This window comes from Convolutriloba macropyga, chromosome 14 (genome assembly GCF_964194025.1).
Source record: "Convolutriloba macropyga chromosome 14, txConMacr16.3, whole genome shotgun sequence".
NCBI classification, from domain to species: Eukaryota; Metazoa; Xenacoelomorpha; order Acoela; family Convolutidae; genus Convolutriloba; species Convolutriloba macropyga.
The window spans coordinates 22,169,613-22,195,716 of NC_134481.1; the positions used below are offsets into that span (position 1 = coordinate 22,169,613).

Here is a 26,104-nt window from a genome sequence, read left to right on the forward strand (position 1 = left end):
GGCGTACACTCAATGGCTCTTTGTAGAAATGAAATGTCTTACTTAATCTATTTTACGAAATTTATGAAAAATTTAGAAATTATTCAAGTACTAACCTTAGGTTATTTCTCAGAAGGTTCGAATTAAATTAGAAAAAAGTATAATGACCAAATAATTTAGGACTCTATAAACGGTTTATTCAACAAATGTTAATCTTGATAAGTCATGGCAGTTCTAACTTTGCCTAAACTGAATGGATCTAGAACCTTTAAGGGAATTTATAACTCTCAGCTCAATTCAGAGGTAATTGACTAAATTCGGGATAAAATTGTTTTGACCATGTGATTTTTTGGGATTTCTTGCATAAGATTAGTTTACCACAAGAAATCAGACTTGATTATCTTTTTTATTTGCTTTTGCGGTGTATTTGTACTGGTTGAACTTTGTACATTTTCAAAGCTTTTTCCATTTTAATTGTGAATGAAGTGTCTCCTTTCTGTTGGTAAAACAGAAAGTAACTATCTAGATTTTGGCGTGTTTTTGATATAATGTTTTTAGTAGGCATAAGTACTAGGAGTTAACTAGTGTAAGTTAACTTTTTCTAAGTGTAGGATTTGCCCGTTTTCTTCATAAATTATTTAGAGCAGAAAGACTTTACGAGAGTTAAAGTCGCCCTGAGGGCTAGCTTTGAGAAAAAAAGTACATACGATTTATTTTCAAAGTGTTTAGAATTTAGAGGCTAAGGCCCCAAATCGCCAAAGATGAATTTTAAAATCTACACACTTCCGTGGTTTTTTGAAGTTTTTATTACGTTAGAGACACTTAGGAGTTTTATGGAGCAAACGAACTTTACCTTTGTGTCCCATGCAGTTCTCCGTTCTGCGGCATTCCAATTAAGCATCTTTTTTCCTCGTTGTATGAATCATTAGAAGAACCTGTTGGCGTAGACCCAATGGCTCTTTGTAGAAATGGAAATTCTAACTTCAGCTAGCTTACGAAATTTAGGAAAACTTAGGAAATTAAAGCAAAGTACTATTCTTGGGTTGATTCTCAGAAGTTTCGAATTAAATTAGAAGGAAACTACAGGAAAAAATAAGTTAGGACTCTGTAAGTGGTTTAGTCAACATGTATTGATCTTGACAAGTAACGGCAGTTCTGACAACGTCTAGACTGAACGAATTTAGAACCTTTAATGAAACTTAGATTTCTCACTAAATTTAAAGATTACTTACTGAATTGGGGATAAACTTGTTTTGATCATGTAGTTTTTTGGGACTTCTTGCATAAGATTAGTTTATAAAAGAAATAGGACTTAATTATATCTCTTTCATTTGCTCTTAGGGAAAATTTGTACCGCTTGAATTTTGTATATTTTTAGAGCTTCTTTTCAATTTAATTGTGAGGGAAGTCTCTCCTTTCTGTTGGTTAGACAGAAAATAACTACCTAGATTTTGACATGTTTTTGATATAATGTTCTGAGTAGGCATAAGTACTGGACCTTAACTAGTGTAAGTTAACTTTTTATAAGTGTAGGATTATGCCGGTTTTCTGCATAAATTAGTTAGAGCAGAAAGACTTTAGGAGAATTAAAGTCGCCTAGAGGGCTTGCTTAGAGAAAAACAGTACATAGGTTTTATTTTTAAAACTTGATGGAATTTAGAAGGTAAGGACCCGAACCACCTCAGCTGAATTTTAATTTCATCAATCTTCAGATCTTTACAGACATTTTTCAAATAGACATTTTTACTTCTGGTAAATCTTTCCTAGTAAACTTGTTCTACTATCTCACAAAAGCATACACTCAAATTGGACGTCTTGCTCAGCAGAAGAATTTCATAGTTCTGTTCTTCCTAGTTCAGTTTCTTTTTAAACTGACATATTCTTCGCAAAAAAATTCACCTATTGTTTCGAATTGAAGTAATTTGATTGTTAAACACTACGATAATTGATGATATGTAAGATCTTTAAATGCCTTATCTGAAAAATTTTTTGAGATTTGAAAAAAAAGTGTTTCCAAATATCACATTAAAAAAATTTTACCTTCTCCTGTTGCCGATTTTCTACACTTGGTTTGTTTTTCTGAAATTTAGGGGTAAGCTGTTCTTTCTACCAACTAGTGGATTGATTGCGATTTTGCCTCCCACCCACCAACCCACCCACCCACCAACCCACCGACCCACACACACATACACACACACAACCACACACACACACACACACACACACACACACACACACACACACACACACACTACACACACATACACACATAGCCTGATAGCGCATAAAATTTTAGTGCGTACATAGAAAAAACTGAAGATGGTCTCGTAAGTGATGAAGAACAAGTGATGAAGAACATTTTTTTGGCTTATCTCTGAGCTGCTTATAGTTTTGGATGTTGTTTAGTGCGCGAAAATCTGACACTGTGCATTCTTTGCGTTTTAACAATTAACAACTGTTTTTTGTCTTTAATAGATCAAAAACTTTCGAGGCTATATACTATGTTTCCTGAATTCCTCATTTTACGACAATGAAGAAAAATGCAGCTGAGCACAGGCCTCTGTCGCCTGATGATGTTCCCCTGCGATTAAGCGGAAGCCACAATTATTAATTATTAACTATAGTGTTGTTTTAGTGTTTTGCGAATTTGTGCAAGAAGGATCTCACTCAACATGTAGTATACAAAAACTGTTTGTTTTTTTTATACATTTGTCAGTTATTTTCGTGAAGGTCTGATCTACTTTCTACTTAAGATGGACTTAATTTTAATTGCTGATGTTTTGCGTAACGTTGTTTTGATTATTATTTTCGTCATAATCTCAGGCTTTCCAGTTATGCAATTTTCTTCTAGAACACTCTCATATTATAAAGGTTCAACATTCTTTATAGTCATGCAATGAACATTTATGATATCCTAATATATTAATACATTATTAATAATGCGGCGATCTTCCATGAGCTTCTATGTGTATCAAGAAGTTATATATGATCCCAAAATAATCATCAATCAAGAATTGATATTATGGTAACAGTCAACTTTTTTATGTCAAACAATTTTGCGTCAACAGTCAACGTTTAATATTTCATATAAGAATTTTAATGATTTTTAGGAATCTTTCACAATATCCTCGGTTACATGAAAATTTAAAACAATCCTGACTCTCAAAAAATAAAGCACGATTCTTGCATGATTACCAATAAATCATGTATTATCTTTATATGACCATCAAGACACCAGACAAATCATTTGCTATCTTGCAGGGCCACTAGGATTCATATATGTCCTTGTATTATTACCAGAAATTTTGGTGCTATAAACTCTGATAAAACAATCAGTAGTTCGAGGATTCAATTCGCTATAGTCAGTCTATAAGCTCTAAAACGTACAAATCATAGCATATAAAGCCACGTGTAAGCATTAAGACGTACAAAGCAACAAGTGATACTTAGACGGCAAGGTTTTTTCGATGCTCTTTTACTGGGTTTTTGTCTGATGTTATTGACGTCAAATCAGTTCGTATTCAATCGGCAATTGTCTAGAAAACCTAAAAATATTAAGCCGAAAACCAGCTTAATCGATACATATAGTGGTTATATTTACTTAAAATTAGGTTAAATGAACTTTTTCGGAACTTTCTACGTATATTAGAACGTATTTAAATCTTATTTTAAAGTTTAGAAATACTCGATTCTGATTGGCTGATAATATCTCGCTTACTTATTTACTTCGTAACATCCTCCGGCCCGGAAGAAGATGTTGGGAAAACTGGTACAAGTTTTACAAGCGGGCGGACGAGTGAACCGGTCGACGTACGTAAAACGGCGGAGCGCGCGACGCTATCGGAGCCGTAACGGAGTTCCACAATCCGAGCGGTTGGGTAGTAACCCCTAGGGTTGGTTTCTTCAACTATCCAAACCAAGTCACCGGTCTTAAGGTGTTGCTCGGCAGGCGTCTGCCACTTAGAGCGTCGGTTCAGCGTCGGTACGTACTCTTTGATCCAACGGGACCAGATCGCATTAGCGTACGACTGCGCACGGGCGTAGCGTTTACGATGGTCAAGCTCATTATTGCCAACAACAGACGGAATACCGGTAGAGTATTCTCCTAAAAGAAAGTGGTTGGGCGTTAAAGCGTTCAAATCGCACGGATCGGCGCTTACGGGTGTTAAAGGACGCGAATTGAGAGCATTCTCCACGAGACAAAAGGTAGTATGCAGTACCTCATCCGTGAGGCGACGCGTGTCAAGAATCGTATACAACACGCGTTTGAAGCTGCGTACCAACCTCTCCCAGATACCACCTTGATGTGGTGCGCTGGGTGGATTGAATCTCCACTTTATACCTTTGTGAGCGAGCTCAGCTGCAATGTTGACAACGTTCCACTTTTCAATACTTTCTCGGAGTTCTTTCTTCGCTCCAATAAAGTTAGTGCCATTGTCTGACCAAATCATGGCAGGCGTACGCCTACGTGACACAAACCGCTCAACTCCCATAACACAAGAACTGGTGTCCATGGATGTAACTATCTCGACATGGACAGCGCGAGTAGTGAGACAGGTGAAGAGGAAGCCCCACCTTTTCTCAGTGGTACGGCGGACAGTAACATAGAATGGCCCAAAGTAGTCAACGCCAGTGTTCGTGAAGGGAGGAGACTGGTAAGCAAGTCTCTCCTTAGGTAAGTCAGACATGATTGGTTGCATAGTTACAGCTTGGAATTCTCGGCATCTCAGGCAGTGTGCTTTGATGGAACGCAAGGATGATCTTAGTTTCAGTACTGTGTAGTGTTCCTGCACAATTGATCTGAGGTATTCAACGCCCTGATGGTAATGCTTTACGTGCGTGTGTTCAAGGAACAGTTTTACAAACGGATGACGTGCATCTAAGATGATTGGGTGCTTTACGTTAAACCCAACTTCAATTAACCGCTTGATGCGGCCCGAGGAACGGATTAGCCCATTTGGACTAATAAACGGTGAATGTGGAGCAATTCGGCTGCTCCGTTTAACGAATCTATTGTCAAGAAGATCTTTTCTTTCGGCTTCAAAAGACTCTCCTTGCACCAAGTACTGTAGATGACGCTCGGCTTCGTCAAGCTCAGTAGGGTCATTAATGCTACCATTGGGGTTACGGTAGCCGGCATGTTTCGGCAAAAGCCGGAGAACGTATGCGGCAATGCGCAAGTACTTTTGATAAGAACTAAACTTATCAAATGGGAATAACGACGGAACGGGAGTTGTCTGTTTTTTAACAGATGTAGCAAGAGAGACAGTGTCTTCTATGATGACTGCTTGGTTGACGCCAAGTTTGATGTTATTAATGACGTCTTTGTTCGGTACGAACGGGAAACTTGAGTTAGATAAGAAATGTGGACCATTGACCCAACTGCTTAGTTGCAAAACCTCAGCGGACATTCCACGCGTGCCAGCGTCAGCTGGATTATCCTTAGTTAAGACGTGGTTCCATTGGTCAACGCTGGTATACTCCAAAATTTCACAAACGCGGTTTGCAACAAAGATTGGTTGCTTTTCATTAGAGTTTATCCACTGAAGAACGGTCGTGCTGTCTGTCCACATGAATACTTGGTTAACAGTTACAGTAAGTGCCTGAATAATTTCGTTCTTCAGCCGAGCGGCAAGTAGAGCTGCTTGCAATTCCAGTTTAGGGACAGTCATTACTTTCATTGGCGCCACGCGCGCTTTCCCCAAAACAAACGCAAGCTCTGTTTTTATCTTGCCCGTAGGGGTTGTTACTCGGGCTCGAAGAAATGCGACGGCACTAAAAATATCCTGGGAACTGTCACCGAACATATGCAACTCTGTATTATCAAAGGGTCCACTAAAGTAACTTCGAGGAATTTTGATGTTTTCAAGCTTTGGTAAGTCCGCACTCCAGACCAAAACTCTTTGAACCATGTCCTGTGGGAGCTCGTCATCCCATTGCTGTCCTGTGACACGCCAGATGTCTTTTAAGAGCAATCGCGCACCGACGGTAAACGGTGCGACGAGACCAATGGGGTCAAAGACTTTCGAGACAAGACTTAGGGCCAAGCGTTGCGTGAGGGACTTGGTGATAGCGCAGCTTGTACCTCGACTCACAACTAAAGTGTCATTAGTGTGATCCCACTTTAACCCTAGCACATGCGATGAATCCTCCTGACATGAAACAATAACCTTGGGCTCAGTGGATTGAGGGGAACCATCAATTCGGTCAGCCAGATTTGGTACATTGCTTACGAACTTTGTAAGCTTAAACCCACCGAGATGGAGAAGATGTACCAATTCCTTCGATTTATTGATGGCTTTCTCGGGAGACTCCACTGAGTCAAGGTAATCGTCCATGTAGAAGTTTTCAAGGACGGCTTTTGCAGCTTCGGGGTAAAACTTGGCATTGTCTCTCGCAGTGCGTTGTAATGCATAGTTGGCGCATGTGGGCGAGTCTTTAGCCCCGAATATGTGGCGCGTATATTGATACAATACAACGTTGGTTGTGGGGTCCTCCCGCCACAGAAAGCGAAGTGATGGTTGATCTGATGGTAACACGCCAACCTGTAGAAACATTCCCTCGATGTCGGCGGAGACGGCATATGGATGTTGTCGGAAGCGAAGAAGTACGTAAATAAGATTTTGGAGCAGATCAGGGCCAGTGAGCAAAGATTTATTCAGTGAGGAGCCATGAAATTTTGCTGCTCCATTGAGCACCCTACGCACCTTACCTGGTTTGTTCGGGTTTAAAACCGGATGGTGTGGTAGGTACCACTCTTTATCGGACCGGCTCTCAACCTTGTGAGCGTCCGGAAACTCAATTACATACCCCTTATTTAGGTCTTCCTTGATGGTACTAGTATACTTCTCTCTGAGGTCTTCATCCTTGGCCAAGCGTTTTTCCAGCGATTTTAGTTGCACAAGGGAGGAGAAGTAATTATTTGGTAGCTGGATGTTGTCTGCTGCCCACAGCATTCCGACATCGTATCTCAGGACATTGTGTACGGTGGTATTCTCAAGGATTTCGTGAGCCCTTGCGTCTGCTGCAGATCTGGAGTCGACCTGCTTGTTTGCCCCGAATGATTCAATGTCGTACCATGACTTTACTTGACTTGCTAACTCATTGTCATGTTCGATATTCACTTTAAAGCACGTTGAGGTTAAACAAGAACTTGATGGTAACGGACCGCTTAAGACCCAACCTATGGGTAAGCGTACGGCAACGGGTGAACGCTTCTCATCGGCAGAGAAGTATTCTAACGGGCGGATGGCATGGTAGACATCTTGTCCGAGTATCATCTCAATGTCTTTATAGGAATATGTCACGGGATCAAGGACTGCTAAGTGTGGGTAAGTCTCTTGCAGGGCCTGTACATTAATTATATCTGAGCCGACGTTCAGACTCTCTTTAACGAAAGGGTTGATGGTAAATGGTTCGAAATCCTGGTGTTCTCTTGGTTTCACAGTAACTTCAACAATCCTAGTGTCAACTACCTCTTCGGTATTAATACCCTTGACAGTTAGCTTTAGTGCTTTACCGTGCAAACCGAGTCTATCTGCGAGACTACCGGCCACCCAAGAGTTACTGCAGGCGGTATCACACAAAACTAAAGCCTTGGTATCTAAACCGGACGAATTGACCAACTGCAATTCAGTCACCTGAAGGAGCCCCTTAACATCAGTAACAGATGACATTGTTGTGGTCTTATTAGGCTGGAGTTGACTAGAAGTTGTTTTACTTTGACCTGTGTTGCCAGAAGGTTGAATGGTATTGGAATTTGTCGACTGTTTTGTTGGGAAAACCCTATCTGCTCCATGCAATAGTGTGTTATGCGAACTATTGCACCCTTCTGCTCGGCACTTTCTTGGTTGAGGGCACTGGCGGAATGTGTGCTTGTCCCGTAAGCACGAAAAGCAAAGTTTGTTATCCGCCACCAACTTAGCTCTCTGGGTTGGAGTCTTTTCCTTGAAAACTCGACACTCCCATAGCCGGTGGTTACCTTTGCATACAATGCATCGCAAATAAGTATTTGTGGAAGCAGATGGCATTTGCTTCTTTGTTTCCCTTTGTTGCGAATTTGATGCAAACACTTTTGAGGCTGTTTTGGTCTTGGTTACTGAAGTGATGTTCTCTTCAGGTTTGGCCTTGGTTGCGCTTTGTTTCATAAGATCATGGGCCTCAGCCTTTTCTTTAAGCCAATCGTTAAAGTCAAAGAGGGTAGGCTTAACCCAGTGCTTCTTAACCGTAAAGAGTGACCATGACTCTTTCATGTTTGGTGGTAACTTCTGTACCGCTTGGTTAAGTAGGGAAGCGCTCTTCAAATCAGCATCATATGATAGTGACTTGAAAACCCCAACGAGGCTGGATATTGCTGCAGAATAGTTAATGATGTTATCACTATTGTGCATTTTGAGAGGCGGAAAATTGCTTAGTTTATCCAAGTGTGCACTTACGACTGCCTGTGGCTGGCCAAATTTACGTTCTAAAGTCCTTAGTGCATCCTTGTACATTAAACCACAGTAAGCAAACTCGTTGATTGCAATCTTTGCTTTACCGGTGACGAGGGTTTTGAGGTATGTCAATTTAACGTCATCAGTTAGCGATTGCGAGTCAATCGCGCTTTTGAATTGACCATACCACTCGTGCCATTGTAATGGATCGCCATTATACTGAGCAAGTTTCCATTCTGGCAAGGGGTCATTTTTCTTGCTGGTTATTGCATCAGCTAATTCCCTAATCAATGACCCGTTGTCCGGTATCGGAGGGGCAGGTGCAGACACCTGTGGACCACTCCAACTCAACGGAGTGGGCCCAACATAAGGGTATGTTGGCTGAAAGACCGGAGAGGCCAGACCAGGTACAATATTCTTTGTAGTTGCAATCAGGTTTTCCTGATGTGTGCCGGATGGTGATTGCATATCAATCAAAAGGGGTGAATTTGAACATATTTGTTGTGGAAAAGTAGTAATTGATGGTGCAATGTGTGCCTGTACATTTGGAGCAACATTTTTTACGGTAGTAATGTCTTGGTTGAGTATTGACGGTCTTTGCTGTGGAAACCGCCAATGACTCATATTTGGCACAAAGTTTTGGCCAAATGGGATATTGGGCATATTTGGGACAGGAGCAGCAACGGAACGTACAGCTTTGTGTACAGGGTTATTATTATTCTGGAAAGTGTTGTTGACCAGAGGAGGATTAATCAAAGGGGCGTGTGAGATGGGAGCAGTGAGGTTAGGTGCGAAGACTGGGTTCGGAATCGGAAGGGCGTTAGGATGAGCGGGTTCGGAGTTGTGCTGTTGAATGTTTGGACTTGGTGGGGCGCTTGGGTGCAGGGGAACGTTTATTGCGGGGGCTGGATGATTTGTTGTCGGAAAAGGAGGAAGAGTGGCGTTTGGTGCTCGGGGGACAAAATTATATTGTTGTCGTAAGCATATACGCTGGGCCGGATTATTCTCCGGCAGACTTGATGTTTCAGGTCCCCTGGATTGCGAAATTTGAAGTTGTGCGTTAGAGAATACTTTGGATGTATTAGTTTGGTTTATTTGCGCCTGGTACAGCGCCTGTGATGCGCCTGGTACAGCGCCTGTGTGTTAGCAGCAGCCGAAAAATTTTCAGGTGGAGTATAATAGGGATCGAGTTGCTGTAAGGTCTCATTGCTTAAAATGTAATTGCCTCGACAATTTTTTGGAATAGAATGCCTTGAAATGTCAGTGTTGTGATCTTCCACTGTTTTGCCGTTGTTGTGGCTAGGACATTCTGGAGGGTCAATCATAACATCTGGTTCACTAGTTTTCTCATTGTTAAAACTTAAAGCAAGTGAGGTGTTGATCCAGTCCTGGACAGCCTTTTCACTTCTCATTGAGCTTCTAGCACTTGCAGTTGTTTCAGATTGGCTACCTTTAGAAACGGCGTCCAGCAATTCAAATTCTTGCAGAGTTGCCTCTGCCAACCGTTTCCTGTTGTTTTTCTCCAGTTCATCAATTTCCATTTGTTTTTTCTGTTTAGCAAGGCGAATGGCTGCCTCATTCTGTTTTTCAATTTCTTCGCGCTTCATTTTAGCAGTTACGTAATCATGTTTACGCTGACTAGATGTTTTTGACGAGGTCATAATTGAGGGAATTCTAGAACGAATGGAAGCCCTTGGTTCCTGGAACTCACTCACTTTATCATCAGCAGAGTTGATGTAGTTTCGTGCTGAAGTGAGTATCTTGTCATTCTTAGTTGTCATTGCTTCCAAGTAAGACTCTAATTAAGGCACAAGTGCACTTGGATCCTCTGTTTTTCCAGCAAATGCAATCAGGTCCTCATTTTTGTCTACAACAGTCATAAATGCTTCGTTGCACTTTGTTACTAGGCGTTCAACTTTCACTCGCCTATTTTGACAATTTATACAATGAAGAATATCTTCATGTATGGCATGCAATTCAGCCTCACGCTTTGACCTGGCAGCGTACAACTTTTTGACTTTTTGATCAAGACTATTAGACATTACGACGTTATTATTTCCAAATACAAGCAAAACTACCACTGCACACGGTTATCTATTATATGCACACTCCAAACAAATCAAACCCACGCGAATTAAACCCAATGCAAAAGACGCCAAACACAGCACACTGTAGACAGTCTGTAAAACAAACCGCCCAAAGAGCAAAGAAGGTCGTCGAGCACACTGTGCCCGACAAAAACAGAAGTGGAGCGTTGAACGCTATGCGCTCAACGCGGAGGGAGGCAAAGGACACACGGGAAGTCGAGCGAGCAACGCGCGACGAAACGGAGACGTTACGGACGGAAAGTCGAGCGAGCAACGCGCGACGCGACGGAAACGGGACAGACGAGAAGTCGAGCGAGCAATGCGCGACAGAACGGAAACGGGACGTGCGGGAAAACGAACGAAACGGGACGGTGGGAAGGAACCGGCGGGAAATGAGTTCGGAAAGAACTATGTTAGCAGACCACAGCAAAAACTCAAGCAGACAACCTAGCCGTAACTCCAGAACAAACTTAAGTCACACCCTAGGAAGAAGGAGAGAAGCTACTGCAAGACAATCTAATATAGTTCATAATGGGTCTATAACGACAAATTTAACAACAAACTATTTTACGGCAATGCAGTAGTACACTGAAAGAATGAAAAGGTCGAGAAATTTACTAGCCGTAACTCCAGAATAAACTTAAGTCACATCCTAGCAAAACCCAAACCGTAACAAACAATCAGCATACTAACGTTATTAAACAAACTACAGCAAAATTGAATAAACTACAATAGTGTGTTTGTTTGTAGACTAAGATAGTTGGAAAAGTCGCGAAACAATCCAGCCGTAACTCGAGAATAAACTTAAGTCACACCCTAGAAGGCAACAGGACCAAACCAACTAGCAATCGTACAGGTACACACAAACATACAGCAGCAAAATCAATATACTACAACAGAAGGGCTAGTAAATTAGTAGAGTTGAAAAGTCAAAGGACAACCCAGCCGTAACTCGAGAATAAACTTAAGTCACACCCTAGAAAGCTATAAGACCTAAACAACAAACCAGCATACTAGCATACTCAACATACTACAGCAAAAACAACAACATACTTCATCACATATGACATACTACATCGAAAATCGGAAAAGTAGCGATGAAAACGAAAAGCGAAGTTTTGGGAGAGCGACGTTACTGAGAAGAAAAAAAAATGTAACACGGAAAACTGAAGAGTGAAAGGACGAAAAGGAAACGGGCAAAACGGTTCATAAACGATCGACGAGAAAAATTATGGGAATTCGATAATTTTTTTTGTAGGCCGCAGGTTGTGAAAATTTTCACAACTTTTTCTTGTTAATTGAGTTTCACTCAATTTACGAACCTTCTTGCTGGAAAATTGATTTTTTTTTTGTCAAATTTTTTTGCTTTTGTCCAATTTTTCTCTATTTTTGGTCAATTTTTTTAAAAATTCTTGAAAACGGAACGGTAATCCACTAAATTGGAAAACTTTATTTTCGAAAATACGGTTTATCAATATTCGGCATTAATTTTCTAAAGTTTTTTGCGATTGCCTCAAAATTGACCAAAAATTTTCAAAATTGAACAATTTAGCATTATTGTCTCTCAATTTTCTCTATGTCAGAGGTTATTTTTTGATATACCAACCGACCGTATCAATTTTCTCGAATTTTTGGTAAATCTACCAAAAATTTTCAAAATTGGTGTTTTTTTGTCTCAAAATTTGTTTGCGGGGGCCCCTTACTAATATTTTGTTCAATGAAGTTTAATTATACTACCCCTAGCAATATCGAAAAGAAAACTTTTCGCGGGTTGGGTTTCTTGCCGTCTAAATTTTTAACAATTTACTACGAGAAACTAAAAAACTACGGACAAAGTAGATTATAAACCGGGTCAGTCTTACAGTTTTGTGTGGTAAATCAAACGCCTTCCTTGTCCACCATCTCAGGCCACCTTGCCTCTCTATGGCCACCATATCCAACAGATCTCCAGCAGCTCTTTTGATTCCCGGTTCGTCTTCCTCGCCCGAGTTGTATAAACTGATGATATCAAACCAACCCTCATGTATTTGAGGTTGGGTTCTCTAATTGTCTCGAATCCTGCAGAGCACCCATGTCCAATGTCACAGTTTAGCTGCCTCCTTTTTGAGTGGGTTTTCAGTCTTGTCCTTGTGGAACAACCTCCTGGCATACATCGACACCTGCCAAATGTGGTTCACATTCCGTCTCCATTTTGAGAATTCCCGATAGACATCTAATTCGCCTGTCTCCTGGTTATTGAGAGGATGGTACACAGGTGGATCAAACACCAGCTTAGGACAAGAGCTGTCAGGGAAGTTGTGTGGTATGAATAAAGCTAATTTGAACACTCCTCCTTGGTAGAATCCCTGTCTCACAAACACAATTCTATTCTTCCCGGGTCGCGGCACCATAAAAACTCTGATAAAACAATCAGTAGTTCGAGGATTCAATTCGCTATAGTCAGTCTATAAGCTCTAAAACGTACAAATCATAGCATATAAAGCCACGTGTAAGCATTAAGACGTACAAAGCAACAAGTGATACTTAGACGGCAAGGTTTTTTCGATGCTCTTTTACTGGTTTTTTGTCTGATGTTATTGACGTCAAATCAGTTCGTATTCAATCGGCAATTGTCTAGAAAACCTAAAAATATTAAGCCGAAAACCAGCTTAATCGATACATATAGTGGTTATATTTACTTAAAATTAGGTTAAATGAACTTTTTCGGAACTTTCTACGTATATTAGAACGTATTTAAATCTTATTTTAAAGTTTAGAAATACTCGATTCTGATTGGCTGATAATATCTCGCTTACTTATTTACTTCGTAACAGGTGCAACCCTGGCTAGTTTGCAACAAAAACCAGGCCCAATAATTCTGCATACGAATATGTAGTGCTTTTTAACTGGTTGTAATCACCATAACCCTTGACAATATTTTAAACCAAGACCTCTGCCACGTCAGACTTTGTCATTTTTTCTATGTCAGATTTCCAACTCCGCAACCAGTCTATTTGGCTGGCATGAAAGATGAGGCTTTTATGACCACAAACAGGTCAAAAACACCGCTCTCTTTTGAGACAAAAGTTGACTTCATTCCCAATTGTTCAGTTACATTTAATGCATTTATATTTACACAATAGACTCGAGAAGAGCGCTTTAAAATTGAGTTTAAACTTAAGAAAAATAGGGGAAATCACAGAGGAAAAGGCAACCGCACGTGAAATGGAAAAAAGTGGAGCTGATTTATTTGTCATCTCCACTGTGTCATGTGTAAACTTGACCTTGTCAAGACTAAGAGGTTGCTGAATTTATGGATGACACTGAAAACGAAAACTGAATGCGGAATATTTTGTGTCTTTTTCGTAATAATCGGCCAATTAAGGTATACTTTCGGTAATGGGTGGTGGGCGCGGGGGCACGTTCTAGCCTCTAGCCCAGCAGGTTGCGCTGCTTTACAATATGAAAGAACATAGCCGAATTTAGACTGTTATCTGCTGAGATGTTATTGTAATACTATTGCAAAAAAACGTTACCCAATAACAAAATCCCTTTTTTGTATGTTTTTCCGCAAACAGTAGAAAATGTCTGTATTAAACTACTTTGTGATCTCAATCACGCAAGAAGTGGTGACAAAATGTCGTCACTCGTGTTCGCAAAACGCGGGCTCTGCTGAATTTGTAGGATTGGAGACGTAATGGTAGATAATTTATGAGAGAAGAAATTATAATTGTTACAAGTATATTTAACCTTTCAGATTGAATAATGAAAATTATTTGCAAAAAAAGTTAGCTGCTTTATTTTTAATTTTTTAATCTAAGTTTTTTGATACAGAAAATCTTCAGTTTCGTGGAAGCGTAAATTTGTGCAAGCAATTGATCAAAAGCTTGAAATTCAATAGCGATAATTTAAAACTTGTTATATATCTGATTTTGGTCGGTAATTTTTCAGTTTATTAACTTTTCCTTCATCACATTTTTGGATTACATTCCCATTTGTTTTTATTGCAGTGGTTTTAAGCATGCGCCCTGAGTCATCTGACTTAGTTACAACTTGTAACTAAGTCAGATGACTCAGGGCGCATTCTTAAAACCACTGCAATAAAAACAAATGGGAATGTAATCCAAAAATGTGATGAAGGAAAAGTTAATAAACTGAAAAATTACCAGCCAAAATCAGATATATAACAAGTTTTAAATTATGACTATTGAATTTCAAGCTTTTGATCAATTGCTTGCACAAATTTACGCTGAGAATAATAGATACCTAAATTGAGCGGAAACCTAATACAAGACTTGTAACCAACTTTTTGTTCCGAATGTTCTTTTGCAAAGTATTAAAACCACTTTTCCATGCTCAAAATGCGCGCATTTAATTAGGCTCAATTGCGGATTAGAGATACTTTGAATGCGAATAATAGATACCTAAATTGAGCGGAAACGTACTACAAGATTTGTTACCTACTTTTCGCACCGAATTTTCTTTTATTTGCGAAAAGTAAGATACAAAGGACGTCATCTAATTTCGTTCAATTTATGTAACTAATTTCCGAGCCAATTTTACTAAGGCGGAAATTTTGGGGTATACCTCTGCACTGTAATGAATACCAATTCTGGTTGTACACAAAACATCTCAAGTTTTTGACGGTCTTCACTTTTATTATTGGGAGTTATATCATTTGTTCCTTTATTCATATTAGTTGTATTAAAAACAGAGAGATTCAGAAGATGGATCTTTAAAAAAGTCATAAGAGAAAAGCTCTGTTCAGTTATTTACTATAAATGATCCTCATATCTGCAGTTCAGAGCTTTAGCTTCGTCTATATTGGCTAGGCGGAAAGAAATAAGAAGAGACGCTCTTAACAGAACAGAAATTATGAGTCGAGAGAGTTGTTTTGAATTACCATAGAACTTTGGTTGATATTAACTTAGTAATACTGATTTTTAGCTAAAAAAGTATCTTTCCGGACCCTAGTTACATATCTCTATTGAATAATCATACTCTTTATTTCGATTGTGCCTAGATTGAGATCCGCTCATATCAGAGCTAATTTTGGTCTGTTCGATCTGAAAACCCATGTCTGCAACCCATAAAAAATGTTCATAAAAATGACTCGAGCCTTCGGTTTCCGTAGTTATAATCTATCCATAATATTTCCACGATGGATCTCAAAATTCAGACAGAAAAATTAAAGCTTGTGCGACAGCAATTAAAAGCAAACATACTTGATTTATTCATGCTCAAAACCAAATATAGTTCTAATAATTGTGTCTCACCCAAATGAGCGTTGAGTACAATAACTAACGCACGATCATATCAAAGTCTAAAGAAAATTAGAAGACAATATTAAGAAAAAAGGATTTATATCAAGAACTGGGATAACTACCCAGGACTATATATCCGATCAAGAATCAAGATCTTGATCTTCAAAGATAGACAGGCAAATTTAAACATGATTGATAAATGCCAAGATCATTAACTAATCGTTTGAAAAAAGGGATGGATTGCTAATATACGACTTATTACGCATTTTTGAACAGTGGATGACCATAGTTATGATAACCAGTTATAATTGACAATTCAACTATTTTAAAAAACTGAACGTTTTATAAATCATGTTATTATAGTGTATGTGTTACAGGGCAGCTACAGAAGTGACCATGGCCTTATCATCCTTGACAGGCAGTGGACAACCGGGTGATACTACAAAGAGTCCAGAAGAGGAGAGCAGTGAGTTTTTAGACAGTCTTCTGGTCAACTACGATGGTAGAATCAGACCCAACTTTGGAAGTTAGTTCAATTTCTATTTTCCAATAACGTTATTAATTACTTGTTAGAGTATACACTCTAGTTAGTAAGTTGTGAGCATAAGATGAAGCTTGAAATGATAGCTCAATATGAGAAAGCATAAGACTCTCGCAACGTGGACCAGTTGGCTCAGTAGAGAGCACAGGATTGCAATCAATTAAGAGATTGTGGGCTAGCAACCCACAAAGGTCTCAAACTTTACTCTCACTATAATGGTGTTGACATAGAGTCAACATAACGAGCGAAGAGTCGCTCTAATATTACTATACATAAGAAAATAAAGGCCGAGGTGTGCGTTAATGATAAGAAAAAAATGCACAGGGGGTCAGAAACCAGGGTCGTGCACTCAAATTATTAAGTTTTTATCAGTACTAAGTTAAATAAGTCCAGGTTTTTTTGCGATCATACGTGCTTCCAGACCGTGCAATTTTGAACGCACAACACCCCTCAATGAGTTCATTTTGGCCAGGGCAATTCAACTTCAAGAATGTGATCTCTTCAACCTGGGATTAGATACATATCATTTTACATTTTTTTAAGAGAAAAAACACCCAAATTTTGGATTTTTTTGTGGGCTGATTTTGTCCGTCAGGTTTACTTTCTCATTGCTCAAACTCTTCATTTTTTGGGGAGCTAAAAAAATTCACACCAGCCCTACTTTTTGTTAAGCCAATCTTGGCCGATAGATATTTTTGGCGGAAAGATACAAAAGTAGAATCGTTGAAAAACGAAGCCCATTCACAAGCAGACCTTTTTAAATTGACTTCTCGAGGAGATAATAAGGTTCAAAATTCTCAAAATTTCTTCACTTTTTTCACTTTTTCTACTTTCAAATAGAAAAAGAACCTAAATTGTAAAGTATTTTTTCAAATATGTAAAAAATATTATATGTTTATTAGCTTCCTAAAATAATCAAAAAATTTGAAGAACACCCGTTTAACATGAAGTATGCTAAAAAATACGGAAACAATGATACAGAGAGTTTTTAAAAATTCAATTTTATTCATCCAAAAATTATCTTTTCTCTACAAGGCATTAAAAAGATTTATAAAACGTATCAAAATGTAGCAAAAATTTGCCGCTGCGACAGTGAAGAAATTTGATTCACATAATTGTAAATGTTTTATACGGTGTTAAAAAGAATATTTACTTTTGGATATTTAAAAGATATTAAAAGGATATCTTTTAACTGAACAACTCAATTTCAAGTATTTTGATTCATAACCCAATTTCCTTAAATTAGTACAAGATACCGCTTTCAAGATTTATAGGGTTATTTTGGTATTTTTTAATATCTGCTAAACGCATCCAAAAATTCGAAAATCAAGCTTGTTTGAAAATTTTTACCTTTCTATGTCCTTATGCCCGACGGATGAAGTATATACTGTTGCAGTTGTATTAGGTTCATAGGTAGATTGTTTAGTAAAACGATGATTTCTCGATTAATAATTAGCAGATTTTGATTTCATGAAAACAACCGCGTTCTAAAATATCACACACCTTAAAAGTAATTTAGAAAAGATTCCAAAAGTTCTCTGATGTCAGTGCCGAGAATTTTCTTCCAATGGTCTCCTGCTAAAAAATAAGTGTTTGCTCATGACTATTCCTCAATTTTTCCGATGAATTAATATATTTTCAAAATTGAATGCCGGAATAATTTGAAAGAGAATATTATGTACAAAAAATAAACTTTTTAAAAAAAATTCACAGCAGTAGCTTTCTAGTTTTTTTTCGGAAAAATGAATCAGAGAATACATTTATTCGCTTCCTGTAAAATGCCAACCAGTTTTCTTATTCCGAAAAATTAGTATTGAATACCATATTTCAGCTATTTTCGTTAGAGGAAAGAAAAAGAGAAAAGCACAGAATTGCTTCCATCTATATTACCTTTTTTTGCTACCGTTTTTGATTTTGCGTGTTTGCAGGCATACAACCCGGATATGTTCCCAAAATGAACCAGTTGCAAATTAATCAATTATTTTTGATGACTTTTCAATTTCTGTTGAATTTAAAAATTAAGGAAAAGGAAATTTGTCTAAGATCGTTGTCTCTTGAAATTTTACTTTGAATACGAACTCAGTGGTCTATTTGGAATTTTTCATGGCCAGATTATTTTGAGAAAACTTTCCAGTCCAAGCGTGTAATTCCCAATGAACGATGACTGATGAATGGTTTCATCCGGGGGGAAAAGAGGAAATGCGCTTACCTTCTCTGACCCCGCCTTCCCCTCCTCCCCTCCCCCTCCTTCCTTGCCCCCCCCCCATGCCCAACTTTTATTCTTCTTTAGCTTTGGCTTGTGAGACAAAAACCAATTCATGTTTTTTCGCTAATATTTTTTGTACTACCTGATGAAAAGGTGGTACAATCGCATAAAATTCATATTTATGCACAGCAATTGGCGTAAAATATGAAACAACTGGTCGTTTTTAAGGGGGGGGGGCAGGTGTCCAGAAATAGATTTTTCAGAATTAATTTTATCATAATTTTGCTATTTGGCAATGTGTTCTACCAAGACTGCTTGGGATAGGGAAAATTTTTCAATTTTCGTTATTTGTGAATGATTTATCGCTTTTATCATTATCAACTGCAGACGTTAAAAGCATTATCTGAAAAGCGCATAAAAGCGATAATGATTATCTATATTTTCCATCCTAACAACACCATCAGTTAAAAGCTCGATTAGATAAATATTTTGGCAACCTTAAAATCTATTTGGATGCTCTTTTTTCAGTTACGCAATTACATGTGATCATTGTTACATCACTATTCTTAAACAAATTTAGCACAAAATTAGCAACAATTTTACAATTATCAGGGCACAAATTTATATTGAAAAAAGTTTAGATAATTGCTAGCAGTAATTGATGCCCAATTTTTGAACCATAGGGCGTCTGTTAAAGTCGTACTGACCTCCGGAAAATGTACCAAAAATTGGCTCAAGGCACCGCCCTCATTAATTATGACTTATTTCAGCAAACTAAAATTGATTTTGCTCAACAGCTACAAATTTGTATAAATTTGCCCAAACCAGGTTCTAGTCCTAGGCCGTAGTTTCAAAGTATATGGGTATGAAGAATTAATATAACAATCAAGGAGGCTCGGTAATGTGCATTCGCACATTAAGTTCCGACCCCGCTCATCTACATTTTTCACTTAATTGTCTATCAAATGAGGAAGAGATAAAAAAAATTAACACATCAACAAATCGTTCAACAAACTACTAGAAGAACAAAACAATCTACAATAGAGGACCTATGAGACCTGTGGCTACCGTAATATGACTAACAGGAAAGACGGCAATAAAAATCAAAAAGTTACAAATATTAATTCCGACCAAAACTCCTTGTCCATTTTTTGAAAACCACTAATAACCTAATCAAAATGGCATCAGATAAAATTTATGTTAAGAAGATTAACCGGTACCTTTTGGAACAAAATATGGGACTTTTCCGCAATGCGACTTGGCAACAACTCGACTAGAAATGAGCAAAAGCCGCAAAAGTTTATTAAAACATACCTATTTTTTAAAAAAAGAATTAAATTCGAACTGATTAGAAACATTACGCATCAAATGAAATCATTGAGAGAGCCTTTTATACCCTCAATAGAGAGCAACAGAGGCGTTTCATTATACAGGATATGTCATACGACTACAAAAAGAACGACAAATACAGGCAAAGACGAAAAATTTGCACGAAAAATTTTGCACGAAAACGATGTCCCCCCAATCAACTGAATATTAAGCTGATCACTAAGAACAATAAAAATCTTCCTTTCCATTTTTTTTGCAGGTGACAACATTTGTAAGTCAAATGACACCCATTATTGTGATACCGTGCTAAGAAAACAAAAACCTACCAAAAATGGGCAAATTTGCAAAAATCACGAAAATTTGTTTTATGAAAACTGGTTGTTCCAAGAAATAAGATCATTTGAGGAAAATAAAACCGTTATGAAGAGCAAATTGCATTTGAAGAAATAAACGATGTCAATTGTATATAGAGATGCTAAGCTACAAATTAACAGAAAAAAATATTGCCAGATCTCAAAAATCTATCTCTTTTTTATTGAAAACAAATATTTTCAAAATTCATAGCCAACAAAAGATTTCGACTAAAAGAGTAGACAGTTTGTCTTGCAAGTACACGGAAAACTAATTGCGACTGTTATTAGTGAGACTAAACCTTAAGACTAAACAATGACATTAAATACAAGCTGAACTAGTAAGTTTCACGAACAACTTTACGAAACCACAGTTTTGAAGCCTTTAAATTTATAAAATATTAACCGCGAGATTATAACATATTCATTTGCGTCTCCTATGATCATCATAACATCTTTTTGTGAAACGACTATCACAAAATGACAACAAAAAGAACCACAAAAACTGAAAAGTAACTGAACTTCACAAAATTCTTCTGAAACAAATTGTATAAGCCCTGAAGACATCATTTGAAATGTTTAAACAACAGAAAAATGATTGCTTGATTCAAGAAAACAATAAAACGAGCTCTAACTAATTAACCTATTTTACGAAAATGATAAAACATTTTAAAATACGAAAAAAACGCAAACCAGAACAAAAAGGTATATGTTGAAGAAAACTATTACTCTTTCTTTAGGAGTTTAATTCGAAAGTCGAAACAGCCATTAGTTATTTATATATATATATCAGTTCTTTAAATTCAGTTGTTTATCTATAGTTGGCCACTGAGACCTTTAATTACACAATATTTGGCAAATGACAACAAAAATTAACAACAAGTAAAGGGCAAAAGTAAAAATCTCTACCAATTTCTGCAAGAGTACGGTGTCGCAGCCCTTCAAACCATATGTTTTGAAAACAAATATTATGTTCAGTTTTAAATAATTTGAAACTTTATTCAGTTAGATTGTTAATTAATGTGACAATTCACAAAAGAACCAAAAACAACCGCAAAAATGGGCAATTATGCTCAAAAATCAGAAAATTTTGTATGAGAACTCGGAGTAACAAAAGCAAGAATACCTTCTGTTAGAACAATCGGCCACAAAATTACTTTTATTCTATAAGGACGAAATGTTGACCTGTACGTACTGAGAATAAGCAAAATGCTGACAAAATAATATAAAAAATTGACAAGTTCAAAAAATTACAGAAATTTCCTTAAAACAAATTCATTCAATAACATAAGATATATTTGGTAACAACCGAATGAATAAAAAAAAACATATTCTTCAGGAAGAAATACAGATCTTTGAGTGGTTAAACATAAAAATCAGACTGCCAAAAGAATAACAATTGAAGGCAAAAGACAAGAATTCAATTAAAATTTTCTAAAACTCTTCCTCAAATCCATAAAAAACCCTTTGGTTCTCTGGAATCAAACTGTATCTACATTCGGCCCCAGATTTTCGTGAATTGGAGCTATCAATAACGGAGCCGTATAAAAATATTGTCAGTAATTAACCTTAAAAAAACAAAAGCAAAATAATTTGAAAAAAGGCAGCATCAAAATAAAAACCAAAAAGTCTCCGATTCTAAGATATTACTGAACCTCTCCCTGATTTTGTCGTGCGCCCGACCAAGTGTTCCAATTATTTGCGAATTAGACCGTTGCTAAAGGGAATTCTTCAAATATTGAAAAAAAATGCAGTTTGTATAATTATCGAATTAATTCTGCAAAAAACGGCAAGGTTTTAATTCCAGAAGACTTTCATACGGTGCCTAATTGCAACTAGCGCTCTTTTTGAGATTAGGGAGTCTTTGTTAGGGTTTCTAGGTCCTTAAGTCTGGCAAACTTTAACAAAGTGGACCAAAAAAGCATATTTTGTGCCATTTTTGATGAAAAAAGTTTGAATTTTAAAAATTTTATCAAAAATTTTAGCCAAAAAAACTTCAATCAAACAATTCAGCAACGCCCATCTATCTCTAACAGCTATCTCCAACACTCTCTTGTTAAAAATTTTAACTTATTTTGAATTACATTAGCAAAATTGTGCCAAACTTTAGCAAAAATTACTGAAAATGTGAACAAAAACAGTCGAAGGTTCACAAAATTTTAAACCTCGATAACTCCCTCTAAAACACGACAATCGAAAAAATCTTTTTAATTCCGTATTCTACGCTGGACGGGTTTTCTAATGATACCACTCACAATTCTCTACGATGAATATATCGGTCGGCCAAAATTGACAGAACAAAAAAAAACAAAGCCGGAAGAATTCCGGACGCGACTCGAAGCGTCAAAACTTCACCAAAAAAAAGTAATTGCAACTGAAACCATTGCTTTTTGTTGTAAAATTTTAGCTCATTACTTCCCCAGGTCTGATCTAAAAATTGGTGAATCTTCAACCTCGGTCACCAAGGGAAACAAAATGCAGCCAAATTCTTATATTGAAAACGTTTCGTAACGTTAAAATTAGGATGGCCAAAATACTGAGAGGCTGAAAAAACTGACAGGGCTATGAATTGCCCTCAAATAACTCATGATTCCATTCTCGAAAAGTTCGCGAAAGCAAACGGCAGATAATGATCTTAGAAACTAAGTTAAATTTTTCAAAAAAGAATGCTCAAATTAGTGAAATAGAGAACCGATACAAAAAGATTTCTAATCACTGCAATTAAGACAACCACAACACAAATTTCTTCCTTGTTGTATATGTGCTCGAGAACGTGATTTCATACTTATTCAAAAACTAAATTACTCACAGAAAAGACAAAACAACAGAATAAAAATCAAAGGCAAAAAGTCGTTTAAAAACAATACCAAGGCCGGAAGAAAACTGCAAAAAACAATAGTAAGTTGACATTTTTAAGAAGGTTTTCCAAAAAATTCTCAGTACTGCCTTATGTTGAATGAAACCCATTGCAAACCAAAGAAATGGCGAAAATCTAATAAAAAGCTGAAATCATTCAATTTTCCAGAAAACAAAAAACTCAATAAAACGAATAAAAATGTAGGTGCCATGACAATGCTGTAATGATACAAACTAGAATGTGACGAATAAAAACACACTGTAAGGAACACCGTAACAAAAAGGTTAAATCTTGATTTTTGAAAGTTAAAAGTCAAAAAAAAATAAAAGGAAAACGAATACATTCCATTGTTCAGTATTCGATACAAAGAAAAGACAACGAGTCATCCAGGACAAATATTCATCCTCCTGATCAGAATAAAAAAGAAACAGCAGAATTCAAACATACAAAAAATTTCGCAAAAAAATGTTCAAAAATTTTTGAGACTGCACCTATGAAAAAATTTTAACTGTTTTCCAAAAACTTAACGCCAAAAAAAGAATGTTTAATTGAAACAAAATTAATGTCTCTCATGTTGCACAAAAAGACAATTTCTAGTAATTGAAACCAAAATACAAAAAAATGAGAAAAATTGACGAAAATACCAAAATCGGATAGCATATGTATAATTTTTTGAAAACAAAATTACTTCGAGGTAGAAAGAGGCGCGGAATATATGAATTAACAAAAGGAAGTTGCTATGTTCACTGATTTTTGACAAAGAGACGGCTGAAAGATCCAATAATGAAGAAATTACTAGAAAGAAGCCAAAAAATTATTCCAAAAATCATGAATTAAGTTCAAATTTTGAACTTCAAACGCATTTTCAGGCTCTGCAAAACACTGTGGTATCAATGTCCCAGGTTTACATTTCAATATAGCATCGAACTTAAAATTTTTTCTACGAAAATCATATTACAAGCAAATAAAAATTGGGCCATTTGGACGAAAAAAACGGCTAAAAACGGTGATCTATTTGTGCCATTCAGTCAAAAACTACTTTTCAAAGTCAAAAAGTCATTCACTAAACGCAGCGCATGATAAAAAAATTTCTCTCGCTCAGAGAAAATTAGTTCACACGGCAATTTTACTCACTTTCGTTTTTAGGTTAAAACAGCGTCTGAGCGAATAGTACTTCCGGTAAAAAAAACCTTAAGAAAACCAATACTCCTCTTCGAGTCGTAAAAAAAACCCAGTTGAGTATATAGTTCCTCCCTCCCCACTAAAATGGGGGTCGGAACAATTAATACTGACCAAATTTTACTATTTCACGTCCTAAGACTTGCGATAGTCTAAGCAAACGCTTGGTACAAGATTGAAAGCCGTGAGAAAGATGCTTTGAATGCACTATCAATCATTCATCAGTCATGCATGTAACCAAAGCATTTTTTAAAATATTGAAACAATATTCTGAGACTGCTGTTAACCACTTCATAGATTAAAGTGAATAGTAGAATTTCAAACCAAAAATCAGGTGGTAATTATTTAATACAGAGTTTTATCCTTTGAATATGTATCTGTTAGAATATTCGATTAAACTCTAGTATTGAACTTAGTGAGAATTATTAGAAAGAAGGTTTAACTTATCAGATTACCAAGACAGTAGCAAATTGATTTTAGTCACAAAATTCGTATAAATGAATCGTCAAGAAATGGTGCTTAAAATCAATATTCGGTTCAAAATGGTGAATGTAGATAACTATTATTAGAGTGAGATTATTTGATGTAAAACTTTCCCAGCATGTATTGAATGATTATGATACCAACTGAAATGTGAAAGAATTCTTAGTAAAGTTTATATGCAAACTATCTATGGTATTCCCTGTGAATGATTTCTAGGGAATTTGTAGAAGCAAACCATATTGGGTAAACCTTGCGACCACCGCTGTAAGTCATGGTTCGAAGATTAGTATTGTATCTTGACTTTCTAGCTCTGATAAGTTTTGAGCCTTTTTTAATCCTCAAAATCAAATCACCATCTTGATCTAATAATCAGATCCCTCCTGTAAACCTTTAATTTCTAATGTAAAACATCATTATTTTGTTTTCTCATTTTTGGGAAATTAATTTTTCTACTTAGTTAAAAAAAAAATTTTATTCCGCTTGCGAAAACCCATATCCCAACAGGTTAAGGGCACAGCAAGTCATAAAACTCATTTCTAAAACAAAACTAATTTGTTGGTGACAGTCATAATCCTATTCTGCTTAGTACTTTTTGTTTTCAAAACTGTTCTGCCTGCTCAAACTACGATGGGTCTATAGACAGTGAAGCTGATGACCTACACAGGAAAAGCACAGGATTTTCCAATCTGGAGCACAAGATTTATGGCAATAATGCAGACAAAGGAATTCTACAAATCTCTACTTGGGAAAGAGGAGCAACCCAATGAGCCTGCACCACTAGGCAATGGGGCGAGCAATGATGAGAAGAAGAGCCGAAAGGTGCTGAAGAATGCATATGAGAAGGAAGTTGGAGAGCTCAAGGAGGAACGAAACAATGTGTGGTGCCATCTGGCACTGACTGACTCTAAATGCATCACATCTCATGCTGATGAGATATGACTGTGTGGGAGATGACGGTATCGGAGATGGAGCAAAAGCTTGAAAGTTTTTGCAAGAAAGATTTCAGAGTGTGGAGACGCTTACAGTGGTGACTTTGGTGGCACAGCTTGCTAGACTGCAGCTCGAGGTTTCCAGGGATTTGGATAGATTCTCCATCAGAGGCCAGAAGTTGCTCACCAGGCTACAAGAAGTAGAGGAAGCAGTCTCAGAGACCCTCTTCAACGCCCGGTGCTCAATGGTCTGACAATGAGGTATGAAAATTTTGTTATACAGGAAAACTTCAACTGGGCAACGAACTTCACAGAGTTAAGGAAAAGGCTAGAGATTTTCAATGAGTGCACAGCACAGATACACAAGGGACAAAGTGGTTCAGTGACCTTGCCGTTGAAGCTTGACTTCAAGAATTGACCCAATAAAGGAAACTGCTTTGTGTGTCGGATCCATGGACATTTTGCTGAGGACTGCAGGAGTAAGGAGAC

At 37.2% G+C, this 26,104-nt stretch overlaps 2 protein-coding genes across 3 annotated transcripts in view; both read left to right on the forward strand.

Annotated features, from left to right (window-relative positions):
* The window catches only part of LOC142353172 (uncharacterized), a 393,253-nt gene that overhangs the window by 263,228 nt on the left and 103,921 nt on the right, over positions 1-26,104 (forward strand). The window lies entirely within an intron of this gene.
* The window catches only part of LOC142353389 (glycine receptor subunit alpha-4-like), an 85,519-nt gene that overhangs the window by 31,162 nt on the left and 28,253 nt on the right, over positions 1-26,104 (forward strand). For both annotated transcript variants that reach the window (XM_075405620.1, XM_075405621.1), the window contains one exon: positions 16,119-16,267. In XM_075405620.1, the coding sequence (XP_075261735.1) occupies positions 16,119-16,267 (149 nt within the window). The remainder of the gene's footprint in view (positions 1-16,118; positions 16,268-26,104) is intronic.